Raw genomic sequence first — 18483 nt, forward strand, 5'->3', positions numbered from 1 at the left:
CCAACTTATTTACCTGAGCAATTTGCTTAAGTATTCATTTGTTTATGCATTCAACAATGTTTATTGAGGACCTACTATGTGCAGGCACTACTATGTGTAGGCACCAAGGCTACAAAGGTGAGTAAACGGACATGGTCTCTGCTATCCAGGAACTTGTAGTCTAGGGAGGGAGATAGATGTTGACCCATTGACCAGATAATTTCACAATAAAGAGAGAATGACTAACTCCAGAAAGCACTCTGAAGGACAAACACATGGAGTTTGATCCAATATGGGGAGGGGGTGTGGGGAGTGGGTTAGGAGCCGCATGGAGCCTTGGATTTCTCACCTGAACCACGGAGATATCACCTACCTAGCACACTAGGCTGTTGTAAGTGAGGTAATAGATGCAGTGCACAGAGGTTTAAAATGTGCAGTAAATGTTACCATAATCAAGGCTGGTACACTGGCCAACTGAGTGGCTAAGTTTTGAAGGAAAGTGGGGTTAGACAGATGTGAACATTTCCTGTGCTCAGACATCCCCAGGACAGTGATTCTCAGATACATTTTCCATCAGAATCAGCTGGGAAGCTTTTTTTTTTTTTTTTTTTTTTTTTCTTTTTTTTTTTTTGCGGTATGCGGGCCTCTCACTGTTGTGGCCTCTCCCATTGCGGAGCACAGGCTCCGGATGCGCAGGCCCAGCGGCCATGGCTCACGGGCCCAGCCGCTCCGCGGCATATGGGATCCTCCCAGACCGGGGCACGAACCCGTATCCCCTGCATCGGCAGGCGGACTCTCAACCACTGCGCCACCAGGGAGGCCCTGGGAAGCTTTTTAAAAAGGCATACGTCTGCCCTCCACTCTAGATCTACTAGCCAATCAAAATTTCCCAAGGTGGGGTTTGTGTATTTTTTAATTATTTATTTATTTATTTAGTTGCAGCAGGTGGGCTCCTTAGTTGTGGCATGTGGGCTCCTTAGTTGTGGCATGTGAACTCTTAGTTGCAGCATGCATGTTAGATCTAGTTCCCTGACCAGGGATCGAACCTGGGCCCCCTGCATTGGGAGCTCGGAATCTTAACCACTGTGCCACCAGGAAAGTCCCTAGGGGTTTGTGTATTTTTAAAATCATTAATAAGGTCTCTTGCAAAATTTCAGAGTGAGTACACACATCGTAACCATTGAAACATGCAGAGCTATAAAAAGAAGGAAAACAACAATCTCCCTCCCCTTTCTTCCCTTTGCTTCATCTACTCTTGGAGGCCACCAAAGTAAGCAGGCTGGTGTGAATCCCGTTTAGTACGCCAGCTCTGCAGTCTGTGGTTATGTAAAGGAAACTCACAGATAGATACTCACATATGTTTTTTTTCTTTACAAAAGTATTCTCATACTTTTGTAAGTATTTCTCTGTATTTTGCTTTTCTTTTTTCACTTCACAGTACAGCATACACATCTCTTCAGGTTTACAGATATAGGTCCATATCTTCTTTAAAGAGTCACGTTATATTCTGGGGAATTCCCTGGAGGTCCAGTGGTTAGGACTCTGCACTTCCACTGCTGAGGCCTGGGTTCGATCCCTGGTCGGGGAACTAAGATCCCGCAAGCTGCGCAGCACGGCCAAAAACCAACCAACCAAACAACCAAACAACCAAGAGTCACATTATATTCTGTAGAATAGATGAGCCACATTTTCCTCAATGCTCCACTGATGGATATGGGTTGTTTTGATGTCCGTAAATGGTAAAGCAATACCCAACTTTGTAAAAGTGTCTTTATTTATAGGTACTTTTATTTCCAAAGGATAATGTCCAAAAACTCAAATGGATCAAATGATCTATGCACGTTTTTTTGTTTTGGCTGCCCCTTGTGGCATGTGGGCTCTTAGTTCCCCAACCAGGGATGGAACACCCACCCCCTGCAGTGGAAGCATGGAGTATTAACTACTGGACCGCCAGGGAAGTCCTGATCTGTACACTTTTAATTTTAATAGATATTGACAGATGTGTTTCCAAAATATCGGTGGCAGTCACATCCCCATCAGTAAAGCAGGAGAGCTGTGTATTTTGGAAAACTCCCTAGGAGATTCTGAAGTGCAGCCCAGGATAAGAACCACTGGCCCAGAGCAAGCCCAGAATGGCCCCCAGGTTCCTGAAAGGGGTGTCAGGAGAGAATGAATGGGCTCCCAGAGATGTGAAGAAATGGTTCTTTTCAGCCCTCCCATCTCCCTCAGGCTGTGAGGCAAACCCTCCTGCCTCTGGAGAACTTCCTACAAAGCTCCTATATAAAGCATCATTGTGGGATGGAGTGAAGGAGGACATAGTTTGGGGTGCGCCTCGGGACCCAGGAAGAGCTCTGGGCTAGTGCGTGCCTTCCCTGTTGCAGTGGAGCTGGTCCTAAGTAAATGTTCAATCTCCTGGGAGGTGCCTGACTCAGGCTGAGAGGTTCTAGAGGGCTGGCTGGGACTGTGTGTGGCTCTCAGATGTCAGCAGGGTCAGGACTTCTCAGCCTCAGCCTATCACATTTCTTTTGAGCTCTGTGAAAGCTCTCCTTGGCTGGGGAAGGCAGAGCATGGAGGATGCGAGGGTGTGTGTGGCTTTCTGAGCTTTGAAGAGGAGACATGCTTTCCAAGGGCTGCGAGTTCCTAAGAAGGCCAACAATCATGTTGTCTTGATCCTCTCTTTTTTCGTAGACTCTGCGGAGACCATTAAGTACAAACAAAGAAAGGTAATACTCCCTTCTTCCCATCCAAGCCCACAGGAAAGTCAGCCTTGGCTGCCCCTCATGGTCTGCTTCACTCTATTCAGAAAGAGGTCTCAGTGTCCTAGAGCATCAGGGCGTGGGCACAGCAGTAGCTTTTCCATCCCATCTTGACTTCTATTCATGCTTTCTCTTTCTCCACCTCCCTCTCAAGGTCCCCTAATGGTGTGGCTCTTGTGTATGTGTGTGTGTGTGTCCAACTCTGCTCTCCATTGCAGGATAAAGCCAAAATGGAACTCCACCTACTTCTGGCTCTTCTACTTGGGACAGTTTCAGCTCTTCATCTGAGAAAGTCTCCTTGACCTTCAGCCTTTCTTTCTCTACTTGACTCCTTTCTATAGTTTATATGGTCAGAGTCACATAACCCCCTTCCTCTCTGGCCATCCCCTATTTCAGGATCTCTGCACAGAAAGGAGTGGGGACTCTAGAGCTGGAGTTGAAGGGATTCCTCAGGGCATCTGCATGTCTGCAGTCTTGGTTCTACTGTGACGGTCTCAATGTTGTCCTTTCTGCAAGATGCAAACGATGATCAAATGATCACTTCTTTTACTTTGAGCTCACCGAGTGTGCTGTGCTAAGCGTTTTCTATGCCTTATCTCCTTTAATCCTCATAGCATCCCCATGAGGTATGTGGTGTGCTATACCCATGTCACAAATGAAGAACTAAAGCTAGTAGATGATGGAACCAGAACAAAACCCACAACTGCCTGACTCTAAGTTCATGCCCATCACCACCAGGACCTCATGTGGGAGGTTGGCTTCTCCTGGGGTGGGGTGGGCTCTGTTCCGGGTTCTTCTTCTTCCAGGGCTCTGCTTGCAAATGCCTGGGGCCAGGAGGGAGCTGTCCGTGGTTCTGGGGAGGAAGAGGGGAAGATGTGAAGGAGGGGCACTAGGCCTTTCTTCTTGCCAGGAACTGAAATGTCCAACATTGAGAGCCCCTTGGGAGATGACACCCTGCCTCAGGTTGGGGAGGTGCCAGAAAGTGAGGCAAAGGGGGTCCCTGTGGAGGAGCCGATGCTGCTAGAGGAAGAGGAAGACAGGGGCTCTGGAAGTGAAGATGCCCCCAGGGAAGAGGGGGCTGTTGAGTCCATCGCAGCCTTGGATGAGGTAGACAGGGACCTTCAGGGTCCTAAGGATGAGGACACAGTAAAACTGGAGGGCATCCCTGGATGCAAGACCTGCCGCTTCCTCCTGGTGGGGAGGCCCTGAATTTTATTCATGCTCAGGTGAGTGGCCAGTGGCTGAGGCTGAGGCCCAGGGTGGCGATGGGGAGCTGGTGGCTCCAGCCTCTGTGTCGCTGGTCATTTTCCGCACTGAGGACCCTGGGGGTGTTAGCAGAGGCTGAGACCCGCAGAGGTGTTGGGGGTAAGAGGTGAGGGTCATGCGGAAACAGAAGTTTCATCTTAATCTCCAGCCTTCAAATGTCTGTGGGGCTGGTGGGGTGGCGGGTGAGTTTTGGAGACTTAGACACCCAGGACTAAGGTGACGTGAATTCCTGTGGGACAGGCACTCCATTCTTCCTCTTTCATTCTGCCCCGCAGTTGACGTGCCAGAGGTGCTACCGGGGCAGACTCATCTGCATCCACAACTTCAGCCTTAATTACCAGATCCAGTGCTTAGTCAGACAGATCAACCAGGGCCAAGTCTGGATCAGAGGCCAGGTCACCGGCTGGGTAAGAGGGGTCCCAGGTCTCAGTGGGGGGCACCCCCTGACCCCAGCCCATGTTCAACCTGCTGCAGATTTGTCTGTGCTTCTCCTCTACAATCCCCTGAAGAACTGGGGTTAGATGGACACCTGGGTGAGACAACAAGGGGGCTGCCTAGGCATCGGGAACAGCCAAGCATTTAGAATCAGGGTGTTTAGGTGCGAGTTCTGCTCAGTCTCTGACTGTCTATAGGACCTGGGCAAGACCGTGAGCCTTGTTCCTCGTCTGTAGGGTGGGGTTGGAACTCCTGCCCTACCTCTTGTTAGAGCCAAAAGGATGGGGGTGTCACTGGAATGCATAGAGTGTGATGGTGACAAGCACTGTGGATCTACATTTCAGTTGACCAGGACTGTGTCCATTGTGGTCCAGCGGTCCTTTAAGGGCCAATGCCTGGCAGGCAGCGGGAGGGTCAGGCAGGGATAGTCCCAGCTCTGCCTGCCTGCTTTCCCTTTGCCCGTGTCCCAGCCCACCTCTTTCCCTCTTGCCTCCCCTAGGGTCGCTGCACACGCTTTTGCTGGCTTGATGGCACTCTCTGGAAGTTTGCATACGGGGCTGCTGGCCAGCTCTGGGGCAGCGCTGGTAGATGTGTGACCCTGTGCACCGGAAGTGAGGTGGTGGGAGTGGGGGTGAATAATGGCAAGGCCTGGGAGGGCGGAGGCTCCAGGAAGAGCCAGACCCTGCACAGGAGAGGCCTCCTGGCTCTTTAGACTCACCTCCACTGAGGTGTGGGGTAGGCAGAGGGGAAGGCCCTACTGGTGCTGAGTCAGGGAGAACAAGAGGCTGAGACTCCTTCCTGTTGCGTCTTCACAGGAGGCCACTGGCGTCGAGCTCCCTGTGGCGTGGCTCTCCCGATCATCTGTTCCTACTGAGCTGGAGCTTTGTGGGCAGCCTCCTCCCATCCCCTCCCCTCCAGCCCCCAGCAATAAAATTGTTTTCCTGAAACTGATTTCTTTTTCTTCCAATCATGGATCTACTCTGCTTAGCCCCACCCACGAGCTTTCTGCCATACAAGGACCACACCTCCCCACCCTACTGTCTTTCATGAAAAGGAACAGAAGTTATCACCCTCAAGGAGGATGGAGCATGGGGTGGGGTCTGTGTGGCCCGAGACAGAGGAATGGGCTCAGGTGGCTCTTTTCGTAGGACACCCCATTACCGGGCTCGTGCATTGCAGGTGCTGCCAGGACACCACGCATCTCTCTCCAGACTTTCAAGGTGAATTCTCAATGTCCTGTACTTGCATCTCCACGTCTGAGGGCCTTTTCTTCCTCTCCCACAACCTGTGATCGCCTTAATGTGCCAGGATATTAACATGTCCCTGGGAACAGCCCACAACTCTCAGGAGTGGGTGTATGAGTACCCCAGTCCTTTGCCCCCTCAAGTGGAACAATTCTGGGGCAAGTATCGGGCACTGCTTCCCAGCGTTTCCCAGTGGGATTAACTTCCAGTTATCCACTGAGGTAGCTGGCTTTATAACACACATTTTATTGGCTGTCTTCTCTTCCCCACGACTGTCCCAGCACCTCCCATATAAAGTACTTGCACTCAAATCCTTGCCTCAGGGTCTGTTTCCGGGGAATCTCAATATAAGACAAACTGCTATAGGTCCAACTCTGTGTAAGGTTTGGGAATATGACAAGACACAGCTCCCTGCCATTCGGGAACATACAGATGTTTGTAATACAAGCACAACAGCATCTACTAATTGTTACCTCTTATTGTGCACCCACAAAGTACCCCCTGCTGTGGCAGGCATCTTACAAAGATGACCTTGTTTTTTTTTGGTTGTTTTGTTTTTTTTTCCGTTACTTGGGCCTCTCACTGTTGCGGCCTCTCCCGTTGCAGAGCACAGGCTCTGGATGCACAGGCTCAGCGGCCATGGCTCACGGGCCCAGCCGCTCCGCGGCATGTGGGATCCTCCCAGACCAGGGCACGAACCCGTGTCCCCTGCATCGGCAGGCGGACTCTCAACCACTGCGCCACCAGGGAAGCCCGATGACCTTGTTTGATCAGTAATTATTATCCCATTGTACAGAACCAGGCTCAGCGGAGTTATGACCTGCTTTTTTACCCAAGGCTGAACATCTAAATGTGACCCGTGCTGTGATTCAAGTATCTCCAGAGCGTGTTCTTTCAACCATTAGGATTTCATGTCTGGAAGTGTCGGCTGCTTCCAGGACATGATCATATGGGGACAGAGCACAGAGGGGAGGCACGAGAGACTCATCTACCCTTGGGTTCATCTTGGGGCATCGGACTCCAACCCAGCTGGAGATGAGGGAGTCCCAATCAGAGGTGAGGAAGGAAGGCATTCTGAACCCTCCCTCTAATGGGGAGGTGAGCAGAAAGTAAGGCATCAATGCTCCGAAGCCCACTTCCTCCGGAGCTCCTCAAATTCTTAGAAGTACAGATGGCCCCAGGGATTCCGTTCTATCTGGTGGCCCAGATAGAAGAGGCTACTTACGCAAGGTTGCACAGGAAGTTGAAAAAGATAGAAATCACACTGAGGTCCTTTGTAACTGCTGTTCTCTTGGTTTCAGTGACGGTGGAATTCTGACACACTCTTACGAGTTCAGCCCTGTGCTGTGTGCCGTGGAGGGTGCACTGGGAGAACGTTCCCTCCTTGCCCTCATGGACTTTGTATTCTGGTGTGGGGAGGCATTGCTTCTCTTTATTCCAGTACTACTAATAAAGAGTAACAAAATCTCTCATTTAATTGTTTATTGATCTTTATTGGAGTATAGCTGCTTTACAACGGTGTGTGAGTTTCTGCTGTACAGTGGAGTGAATCAGCCATACGTATACGCACATCCCCTCTTTTTTAAAACCCCTCATGTATTAAGCACTAAATAGGTGCCAGTGTCTGTATCAGGAGACTTTGTGCTCAGGTGAGACCTTGTTTTATTCCTCACAAATCTCTCTTGTTGGCAGTGGTTTGTGACAGAAGCGTGACTTCCAGTCCACAAAGGTCTCCTTTGGGGGATTAATGTCAAGAAGGGGGCATGAAGGAGCATTTGGGCTCCTGGTAACATCCTGTATCTTGACCTGGCCTGGGTTACGTGGGTGCATCCCCTCCGTGACAACGCCTCAAGCAGTGCACGCTACAGTGCACATTACAGGATGCATGTTAAAGATGCATCCTCAAGAAAAGCTTTAGGGCTTCCCTGGTAGCGCAGTGGTTGAGAGTCCGCCTGCCGATGCAGGGGACATGGGTTCGTGCCCCGGTCCGGGAAGATCCCAGATGCCGTGGAGCGACTGGGCCCGTGAGCCATGGCCGCTGAGCCTGCGCGTCCGGAGCCTGTGCTCCACAATGGGAGAGGCCACAACAGTGAGAGGGCCGTGTACTGCAAAAAAAAAAAAAAAAAAAAAAAAGCTTTCAATGAAATAAGAGGACTGGCCTTATGTCCCCAAATAAGGGCTTGTGTGGTATTTTTCCTGTCCAAAATGACGCTAACGAAGCTCTGGGAAGCTCAGCTTGTGTCTTTACAATGGTAACCCTAGTGTTCCTTGCATCGTCATGCCGGACACAGAGCGGGAGCTCAAGCAGCTCTCAGCGCTTACTTGCTGATGAGGGTCACAGTTCGGTCTCAGTTTCCTGACAAGGGCTACCCCCAGCTCCACATGCCAGGTGCTGTTCTGAGGGCTTTACTGGAGCTGATCTCAATTTGAGGTAGGTCCTGTCCTTAGCCTCAATTTATGGATGGGAAAACTGAGACCCAGAGGGGCTGACCCTGGAATGGTGATTCCATTCTATCAAGACGTCACACTATGCTGCCCTCTGCATAATGTGGGGCTGGATGGACATTTGAGACGAGAGACAGAGTTTGAAACCCCTGTGAAGATAGATGCAAACAGTAAGCCAGAGAGTTGGCGTTTCATGGATGCTGAAAAGGTGGGCACCATTGGCTAGTCTGGGAGTAACACATTTGGGTGAATCAAAGAAAGCAAGGATGTAGGAGTCAAACAGACTAGGGTCAGACATGCCACTTCTAACTAGTTGTGTGAGCTTGGGCAAGTTATTTCACCTCTCTGAGCTTGTGTGGTAGGTCTGTGCGCTGGGATGGCAGTGTCTAATTGGCAGGATGATTGTAAAGATTAAGTAAGTAGGATAATGGATGGGAAAGCCTTAATGAAGCATAGTGTTTGGCATGTGGTAGACCTTCAAAAATGTCATTTCCGGACTTCCCCGGCGGCCCAGTGGTTAAGACTCCGCGCTTCCACTGCGAGGGGCGTGGGTTCAATCCCTGATCAGGGAACTAAAATCCTACATGCTGCACGGCGTGGCCAAAAAAAAAAAAAAAAGAGTTATTTCCAGTTTTACATCAGACATCACCGTGGTGACTGAGCAGGGCCCTGAAGTCCCTGGGATGTCTTTGCCCAAGGTCAACCCCGGGGAGAGGCAGGCCAGAGAGAGGAAGTAGAGGGAAGGCAGGCGTGGGGGTGACTAGGGAGCCGAAAGGTCTTGGTTTAGGCCTGTCTCTGACTTGCTGTGTAATCTTGGCTAACTTATTTAAGTTCTCTGAGATGCCGTTTCCTAATGTGTAATAAAGGGACGTTTAAATGACACAACGCTTGTAAAGCTTATCGTGGTGCTGGCTAACGGGAGTAGCCAACCTTATTGCTCATCCCAACCACTGAGTGAAATGAGGCCCCTGGCCTGGGCCCCAGGACTGGGGAGAATAATGGGGAGGGGGGCTAGTTTTCCACCCCTCCCCAGCTAAGGAAGTCTCCTGCTTGAACTCTGGAGACCAGGCTTTTGGGCCCTGGAATTAGACAATCAACCGCCAAGTCAGGTAGATAAGCTGAGGGTTGCGTCCGTTGGGCCAGGGAGATAACAGCCGAGACCGTTACTCTGAATTCAGGCCCAGAAGTGACCACTCAGATACTTCTCCATTTGTAGGTCCCCTGAGAGGGCAGAGGAGTGGAAGGAATCCAGGCCTTTTCACCCTCTGGGTGACCTGTCTCTGATGCCCTGAGCGCTGGAGGGCTGGGCTGGAATCCAAGGAACAAATATGCACTGCCCAGCTAGGATATCACAGAGTGGAGTCACCCACCCTGACAGGGCCCCAAGCTCTTGGCAGTGATGTCTGGCAAAATCAAGGCTCAGCGCTTGCTGGCCTCTCCTTGGATTGCAGTGAATGTGGCTGGAACTTGGTTGATTAATATTTTGACGTTTTGTTCATCATGGTAGCTTTACATCGATTCTGATTTTTAAGAAAGATGGCATTAAATATTTATTTATCTTGACTACTGAGTTCTTTAGTGTCCCCTTAAATTTTGCAACTGAGGCAAGTGCCTTCCCCTTAGTCTTGACCTTGGTCATGAAAGAGGGCTGGTGGGAGATGGGGAGTCGGGGTGGTGTGGGGAGGCTGGCCCACAGAGCATCTGAATGACTCTGCAGGAAGGTTTCCATTCCAGCTGCTGCCTCCCCACCAGAAAGATATGCCTCAAGGTTGGACAAAATAGCATGTTCTAGATCAGTGATCCTCAACAGGGGTACTTTTTCTTTCCAGAGGACATTTGAAAATGTGTGGAGACATTTCTGAGTGACATGATCTGGGGAGGCACGGTTGACATCTAGTGGGTAGAGACCCAGAGATGCTGCTAAACTTTCTACAAGACACAGGACAGCCCCTCCCCCAACCTTCAACAAAGAATGATTTGACTCCAAATAGTAATAGTGCAAGGGTTGAGACACTTGATCTAGAGCCACAGTATAAAGGAAGGAGCATAAGTTTTTCACATATTAAAGATAAGAAAGAGATGGAGAGGGAGAAGGAGAGAGAGAGGAAGAGAGTGAAGGAGGGAGGGTGGGAGAGGGAGAAGGAGAGAGAGAGGAAGAGAGTGAAGGAGGGAGGGTGGGGGAGAGAGAGAGAGAGAGAGAGAGAGAGAGAGAGAGAGATGGGGTGGGTAGAGAATGTTGGGAGACCCAAAGACTTAGAAATCCCAGTTCCCCCACTTCCTGCATAACCTTGGCAAGTCACTTTCCCTCTCTGAATCTCATTTTTCACATCTGTGCAGTAGGGCTAATCATACATTTTCATGGGACTGAGGTTAGGAAGGTGAGCTTTCAAGGATGCAATGCACATAACGTACTTGGTCTAGATAAGAGCTCAGAAGGGCTGAGTCTCCCCTTCATCTCCCACCTCCTCTCCTGTGGTCTCCCTCTCCCTGGGATTCTCCACTTCATTTGCTGGAATATTGACCAGAGGAAGACTGCTCCTGGGGCTAAAGAGTATTGTTCAGACTGGGACCCTTTAGGGGTGCTGAGAATCATGCCTGGACAGTAGTCATCTGGGGCTTTCTCGAGCATACAAGGATGTTTGGGCACCTGCATATGGCAGGAGGCAGGTCCCTGATGTCCCAGCAGAGAGCAGGGCCCAAGGGTGGGAGGACAGAGCAAACCTCTTATCAGCTCCACTGTCCCCCCCCGCCCCCACCAGCCCAAGCCTGGGGCAATCGTCCTGGCTTCTTCCCACTTCCCCAAAAGCCCAGTATAAGGGTTGCCTCTGGCACCCAGGAGCCAGAGGCACTGAGAGTGGAGGCTCCAGACTCTGAGGACGTAAGTGCTCCCTCGGCTGCCCGGGAAGGAGAGGGCCAGGGCTGGGGGAAGCAGGACCCTATATGGCAAACACCCTGGAGGCCTGTCCTTAGGACCATTATGGCCACTATCCTTCCCCTTTCACCCCCAGTGTGAGTGAAATTGGCCCTCAATGTGAGCAGACCTGTTCCCATGGCGGCTAGCATCTGAGCTAAGTGCTGCCCCAGGGAGCAGTGATGGAGCTCTCAGGAAAAAGGGTCTTTTGTACTTGAGCTGACAACCCCCTGTTCTTTTCTTGACTCTCCAGCTCAGGGTCTGTTCACGGGGGGAGAAGGAAGCTCTCTAGTTTGCCCTTTAATCCACCAGTGAAGCAAACACTGCATCTCCACTGTGTGCCAGGGGCCGTGCAGACACGTGAGAAGTCCCCAAGGAGGAAAGGTGAAGCTGTGTCCCTGTCACAAGACTGAGGGGATATGAAATGCCTCCTGCTTCTGCCTCTTGTCCTGCTGGGGACAGTTTCTGCTCTGTATCTGGGTAAGTCCTCCCCTTCCGCCCTCATCCATTTTTCTCTTTTCTCCTCTTTCCTGCATCTGTTTTTGCTCTTGTGAGCCAGGGCCACAGCCTCCCCTCTTCAGTTGACCCAGCCCACCTCTAGTTAGATTTCTCCTGGACTCAGAACTGTGACCTGAACTTTCCGTCAGGGCTCTTTTGCAAGGAAAAACACCCACCTGTGAAGATGAGGGCTTCTCACAGGTGCTGCCTCCCACTCCCAAAATACCCCACCTGTGGTGTCAGCCAGGTTCTCATGCCTTTGGGTGTGTGATGCAAGAATTCTGGCTTGCCCAACCCCCAAGGGATCCTTCCAGTCTTGGTTCCAGATGGCGTCCCTCGGAAGGCTGAGTGGGGCCATCAGAGCTGTCCGTGGTCCTGGAAGAACAGAGAGCCCGGCCTGAGGGCAGGTTACCTCTTCTCTTCTTTCCAGAGAATGATGCCTCCCATCTGGGCAGCAGAGAGACACAGGCTGACCTGAGCCAGGATCTGGAAGGTTCGGGGGAACAGGAGGGAGAGCTGGCCCTGAATTATGGAGGGCTTGAGTCGGAGGAAGAGGACGCTGTGGCTTCCAGCTATCAAGATGCGTTTGAGGATGAGGGGGCCATGGAGTCAGACCCAGCTGCCCTAGACAAGGATTTGCAGTGCCCTAAGGAAGAGGACACAATTCAGCTTCCAGGCGGTCCTGGGTGCAAGACCTGCCGCCTCCTGTTGGTGCGGACCCCGAGGAAGTTTCGGGAAGCTCAGGTAAATGGCAGGGAGGTTACTATGGGGGACCAGGTGGAGGAGACAAGAGTGGAGGCAAACTTCTGTCCCCTGTCATTTGGACCAATGGTTCTCCAAGCCGAGTATGCATCAGAGTCTCCTAGAAATCTCATTAAAACACAGATTTCTGGGTCCCGTCTCCTCAATTTCTGATTTAGCAAGTCTGGGGCTTAAGAGTTTGCATTTATAACAAATTCACAGGTGGTGATATTTTTGGTCAGGAGACCGCACTTTGAGAACCACTGGCTTAGATAAAAAGCTTTGGTATAAGATATGCCTGTGCTAAGTCCTGGCTTTGCTTGTCACCAGCCATTTTATTTGGGCAAGTCAATTCACCTTTCAGGGCTCCTGTATCTTCAATTTGTAAAATGGAGGTGTACCATACCACCTCTTGGAGTTGTGGAGAGGATTTAAATAATACATGGAAAGTATTTAGAATAGTCCCTGGGTCATTGTAAACTCTCAGTAAATGGTGGCTGTAGTTATTCTGAATATTATTATTCTTTTCTGCAAGAAGTTCCTGACACCAAATAAAGGAACAAGAGACGGGATTCAGGGGGGCGATAGATCCCTGATTTCTGACTTGGAAAGGGATGAGGGGGTCTCTCCTGGAGACTCAGGGACTTGAGAGAAAACAGTGAATTTTCTACCCCACCTCTTCTCTCTGCAGAGTATATGCAGGAAGTGCTACCGAGGCAACCTCGTCTCCATCCACAACTCCAGTTTCAACTATCGCATCCAGGTCTGGGTCAGTAGGATCAACCAAGCACAGGTCTGGATCGGAGGCTTCATCAAGGGCCGGGTAAGCGAGGGGCCAACTCCCAGGTACACGAAGGTCTTTCTGATTGCCTCAAGGGACCACCTGCTGGCATAAAGCCTCATCCCAGCAGCTGAAGCTGGCTCATACCGGCTTAGGAGAACTGATGATTGAGTGCTTCTCTTCCTAACTCCATGTTCAGTGGCTTCATGCTTGTAGCTTGAAATCTGCCATGGTGGATGTATTTACACCAAGGAAATTGACAATTATTACAAATCAGGTTTCTTTCTTCCCTCTAGCCTCTCACCTTCCCCCAAAGCTGGTTGTTACACGTTTACCAGCACACTCCCGGCGTCAGGAGATAGATTCTATATCTAGTTTGGTCCCTTACTAGCTGAATGACTGCCTCCAAATTTCAGTTTCCTCATCTCTAAAGTAGGGTCCTTCTCTCAGAGTGGCCTTGGGATTGTGGACAAATAAGTGCCATTATATTTGCTACTCAAGTGTGGTTCACGGACCAGCAGTATCAACATCACCGGGTAGCTCATTAGACATGCACGATCTTGGGCCCCGCCCCAGACCTCCTGAATCAGAATCCGCATTTTTCACTAGATCCCTAGGAGATCTGTGTGCACAGTGAAGTTGGAGAAGCCTACTCTGTGTGATAGCCGGAAGTGATGTTTGCTCTTCCATTGTCATTGCCTGCGAACGCTCAGGGATGGGTCTCAACGGTATCCTAGGCAGGTAGTCAGTGAGAGGAGATTATATATACAGTGTTCAGGAAGGGATACCCAGTGGGCTTTCTGGAGACCCAGAATCTGTCTGTCTCTCTGGACCTCTGCCCTCTGACCCAGCCTCTCTCTTCTCTAATTCCGGTGCAAGAAATATCACTGGACTGATGGCAGTGCCTGGAATTTTGTACACTGGGCCTCAGGACAACCTGGGAATGGGAGAGGCCGCTGTGTGGCCCTGAGCACCAGAGGTGAGGGGGGCCGGGCACCAGGACAAGGGGAAGGGGTGGCAAGGTGGACTCCCACACATGTCCCTTTGAGCTGCCTGAACACACCTCCCCAAACCCACACCCTCCCTCCAACTGGAGAACCAATGTCCCTGTCTGTGAGGAAGGCTGAGATGTAGGGATTCCTTAGAGCAAAACCAGGTGATGAGGCTCCCAGTACAGGGGCTAGATGAGGACTCTCCATCCTCCCAGGCAAAGCTGGGCTCGGGGCCTGGGGGCTCCTTTCCTTCCTCTGATATGATGGCGACAAGGAGTGAATATGGGACAGATGGGAGGAACAGATGTGAATGTAAGGTGTGGATGAGGCATGAGGTGAAAATGCGGGCATTAAGGATGGCTGACATAATTTGCCAGCTTTGAACAGCATGGCTGCCAGATGTGAGGGAACTTATTACAATGGCTGGACCATATGGGTTGGAGTAAGATGGCCGAGATTCATATCCCAGCTGTGCCACTTGCCAGCTGAGACACAGGCAAGTTTTCACTCCCACTAAGCCTCAGTTTCCTCATCTGTGAAACGAGAGTGATGACAGCACTGACCTCTTGGAGAGTCATTGTGAGGATTAAATGATAGTCCATATAAAGCACTTAGCACATTGCCTCTGCAAGGGAAGAGATCAATGGCTAGTCCGGATGTGTGGGAAACCTGTGGCCATCGGATCATGACTACGGCAGGCAAAGATGACATATGAGGTGCCTGAGGAGGGGAGGAGGGAGCACAGGCCACACACGCAGGTGGGCAGCTGACATCACTGTGCTCTCTACCGCTAGGGGGTCGCTGGCGACGAGCTCGATGCAAAACACGTCTGCCCTTCATCTGCGCCTTCTAAGCCAAGCCTGAGGCACGGAGATCCTCCCTTCACGCCCTCCTGGTGGCCTCTGTCCTACCCTTGGCACTTGTCCCCAGCCTCTCCGGATCATAAAGCCAGACTTCCCACAGCATCTCCTGACTCTTGTTTCTTCATTGAGCACTTTAGAGGAGTTGGACTCTGGGTTGGAAAATCCTGGAAGCATTCACTTCGGTTTCGTGGGGAGTGTTGTGGGACTTTGAGGAAAGGAAAAGATGTTGCAGTGGGGCGCCTGATTGGGGGGGCGGGGCGGGGGCGGGGCCCCGGGGTGTGTCTGCAGCGCCACCTGGGGGCGGAGTGCGTACCAGGCGGCGGTCCTTCTCGTTCCGGCGCCGAGGATTCCACACCGCGCGCCCCACCTCCCCCAGGTTCTGGGAGGAAGAACTCCTTTGGTGAGGGGGTGGGGGAACTGACCCTGTTGCTCTGTTTGGATTCAGTAAAATGTGCGGGGCGGGGTGGGAGTGGCGGCTTTCCAAAATGGAGGCTCTGTGGCAGATTCAAGAATTGGATGGACCATTGAGGTGCCACCTGCGCTAACCACGTAGGGGGGAAGAGAAAGTAGTCTGTCGGGGCAGCCGGCTTCTCTAGACCTGTGTCTTTTTCACTTATGATAATGGCCCCTATTTTCCACTCTCCCAGCCACCTGTGTGTGAGTTCAGAGGCCCCAACTTCTTCTGAGATGGTTCTCCACCCCATTCCCAGGAGGGTGGCTGTCCTCCTCACTGCACCCCGAATCCTTCGTCCCCTCCCCGGTCCCCAGCCTACCTCCCCTCCCTAGAGGAGCCGCATTCTCAGGAAGGAGCTGCCTCTCATCCCAGGGCCCTTTAAAAAATATATATTATTATTATTATTATTTTTGGCTGAGTTGGGTCTTCGTTGCTGCGCGAGGCCTTTCTCTGGTTGCAGCGAGCAGGGGCTACTCCTCGTTGCGGTGCGCGGGCTTCTCAGGCTCTAGGCGCGTGGGCTTCAGTAGTTGTGGCACACGAGCTCTAGAACGCAGGCTCAGTAGTTGTGGCGCACGGGCTTAGTTGCTCTGCGGCATGTGGGATCTTCCCAGGCCAGGGCTCGAACCCGTGTGCCCTGCATTGGCCGGCGGGTTCTTAACCACTGTGCCACCAGGGAAGCCCCTCATCCCGGGGCCTTGGGCCCAAAGTCAGGGCATCTGTAGCTGTGTGGCTCCAATGCTGGTTCTACAGCCCCAGGTCTCCTCTGCTTCTCCCATTTTCTCACATCCTGGGGACATTGAGAGAGAACACTGTTGCTGCTCTTAACTTTGCTCCAGGCTGGGCTCCAGGAAGGATCTGGGCTTGATGAAGCGAGAAACTCAGACTGGAAACTGGGTATTCAGAGGACAGAGAGCCCCGGGTTGTGTGAGAGAGAGAGGGATAGAAAGAGAGACTTCTTTGGGGGTGTAGTTCTACATGGGGCGCAGGGAGAAGGTACAAGTATTTCTGGGGGCGCACACATACACATGTGTATATGTATCTTGGTGTGTACAAGAGTCAGTCTTTGGATACCTGTGTATATGTGAATCTATATTTGTAAATATGCATAAATCTGTGTGTGAGTCGTCATGTATGTGTTGTGCGTACGTTTTATACATCTCTATTTATGGATATGCCTTTATGTCTGTGTCCATCTTTGAGTATGTGTATCTGTGTAGCTTTGTACCTTATACTCCTGAATCTGTATATGCATACATATGTGTGTACCGCTGTGTCTTTGGCCAGTATCTTTGGGAGTATGTGTACATGTCAGTGTGTCTGAGCATACCTGTGTACAGGTCTACCTTTGTGCATGTATGTGTGTGTGTATCTGTACAGCTATCTGATGAAATGTGGAGTTGTTTTTTTTTTAATTGATCTTTATTGGAGTTTAACTGCTTCACAATACTGCGTTAGTTTCTGTTGTACACCAAAGTGAATCAGTCATATGCATACATACGTCCGCATATCCCCTCCCTCATGAGCCTCCCTCCCACCCTCCCTATCCCACCCCTCTAGGTCATTGTAAAGCACCGAGCTGATCTCCCTGTGCTATGCTGCTGCTTCCCACTAGCTAATTATTTTACATTCGGTAGTGTATATATGTCGCTACTACTCTCACTTAGCCCCAGCTTCCCCCTCCCACCCCGTGTCCTCAAGTCCATTCTCTATGTCTACATCTTTTTTTTTTAGATTCCATATATATGCGTTAGAATACGGTATATGTTTTTCTCTGACTTCACTCTGTATGACAGACTCTAGGTCCATCCACCTCACTACAAATAACTCAATTTCGTTTCTTTTTATGGCCGAGTAATATCCCATGGTATATATGTGCCACATCTTCTTTATCCATTCATCTGTCAATGGACATAGGTTGCTTCCATGTCCTGGCTATTGTAAATAGTGCCGCAATGAACATCGTGGTACATGACTCTTTTTGAATTATGGTTTTCTCAGGGTATATGCCCAATAGTGGGATTGCTGGGTCATATGGTAGTTCTATTTTTAGTTTTTTAAGGAACCTCAATACTGTTTTCCATAGTGGTTGTATCAATTTACATTCCCACCAGATGTGGAGTTTTTGGAACAGAAAATCCAGTTTTGCCAGATGTGCTTTGTTTCTAAAGATGCTGGAGTTGATGGAGCAGGACAGGATCGGAGAACCCCAGGGGAAGTGGCTGGTGACGAAGCAGCAGGCTTGAGTCCCTTGAACGTGAGCAGGCCTCTGGCAACAGGAGAAGGAGCCTTGACACTGCTATGAACCTCACCAGTGCTGGGCCCTGGGGACTGCCTCTAGGTGAAGAGGCCTGTCCTCAGTAGAGGGGTCTGTCCATCTGCCTTGGATAGGGATTGGGTCAGGAAGCTCTTAATCACAGCATGTCAGTCTCCCCAAGGGCATGGAAGGGGAGCTGCCTGGAGGTCAGGCTCCTACCCAAGTCCCTGCATTGTGTACTGCAACAAGCTAATCTTGATGCTGTACTTCTAGAAGCAGCAGAAGCAGTGGGGGGTGGGAAGGATGAGCTCTGCACAGGTAGCTCTGGGACTGGTATTTCTGGGACTTGCTGAATGGCAAGCCCCCTCTTATCAGCCTCCACTTATCTCCTTGGTGGGGAATGGGCTCTAGCTAATCCCAGTAACCAAATACACTGCCAGCCAAGGCCAGAGGTAGAGGGAGGGAGGAGAAAGGGGCGGGGTAGGGTGGTGCTCAGACCCTTCCAGACTGAAGCTTGCTTGAGGCAGGCCAGGGTAGAAAAGATGTCCTTCAAATATCCAGTACTGTCTGTTAGTGGGCCTCCGGTTCAACCATTATATATTCATTCCTTTGGCTGTTTAAGGCCTTTCAGACTCGAAGCCCTTGATTAAAAAGCAAATATTCTTAGTACAAGAAACTCCTGAGTGTGTTGCCTATCAATACCTCTGGAAGATTGATTGGTAACTTGCTGAGAACCAGGTTTTGTGAGGAGGAACACAGAAGGGAAAAATGTGTGTAACTGTCAGCGTGCATGGGTGGGGGGTTGTGGAGAAGAAAAGCTATTAACAAGGAGATAATGAAGCAGAGAGTGCTGTGCTCACAGTT

The 18483-nt window shown here is 50.8% G+C and overlaps 2 protein-coding genes across 2 annotated transcripts; both read left to right on the top strand.

Annotated features, from left to right (window-relative positions):
- Nucleotides 1-3653: 3653 nt before the first annotated feature.
- On the top strand, nucleotides 3654-5310 carry LOC309808750 (bone marrow proteoglycan-like; the record flags this gene model as incomplete). Its single annotated transcript, XM_082629343.1, has 5 exons — nucleotides 3654-3929; nucleotides 4277-4408; nucleotides 4634-4648; nucleotides 4936-5047; nucleotides 5252-5310. The coding sequence occupies 5 exons, from the start codon at nucleotides 3654-3656 to the stop codon at nucleotides 5308-5310; spliced, it is 594 nt and encodes a 197-aa protein (XP_082485469.1).
- Nucleotides 5311-11400: 6090 nt separating this feature from the next.
- Nucleotides 11401-14901, top strand: LOC309807300 (proteoglycan 3-like; the record flags this gene model as incomplete). The annotated part of the gene is made up of 5 exons (XM_082626695.1): nucleotides 11401-11516; nucleotides 11965-12278; nucleotides 12967-13098; nucleotides 13936-14035; nucleotides 14843-14901. The coding sequence occupies exons 1-5, from the start codon at nucleotides 11456-11458 to the stop codon at nucleotides 14899-14901; spliced, it is 666 nt and encodes a 221-aa protein (XP_082482821.1). The 5' UTR covers nucleotides 11401-11455.
- Nucleotides 14902-18483: the final 3582 nt, after the last annotated feature.

Source organism: Mesoplodon mirus, assembly GCF_964341445.2.
Source record: "Mesoplodon mirus genome assembly, chromosome: 7".
Lineage (NCBI taxonomy): Eukaryota > Metazoa > Chordata > Mammalia > Artiodactyla > Ziphiidae > Mesoplodon > Mesoplodon mirus.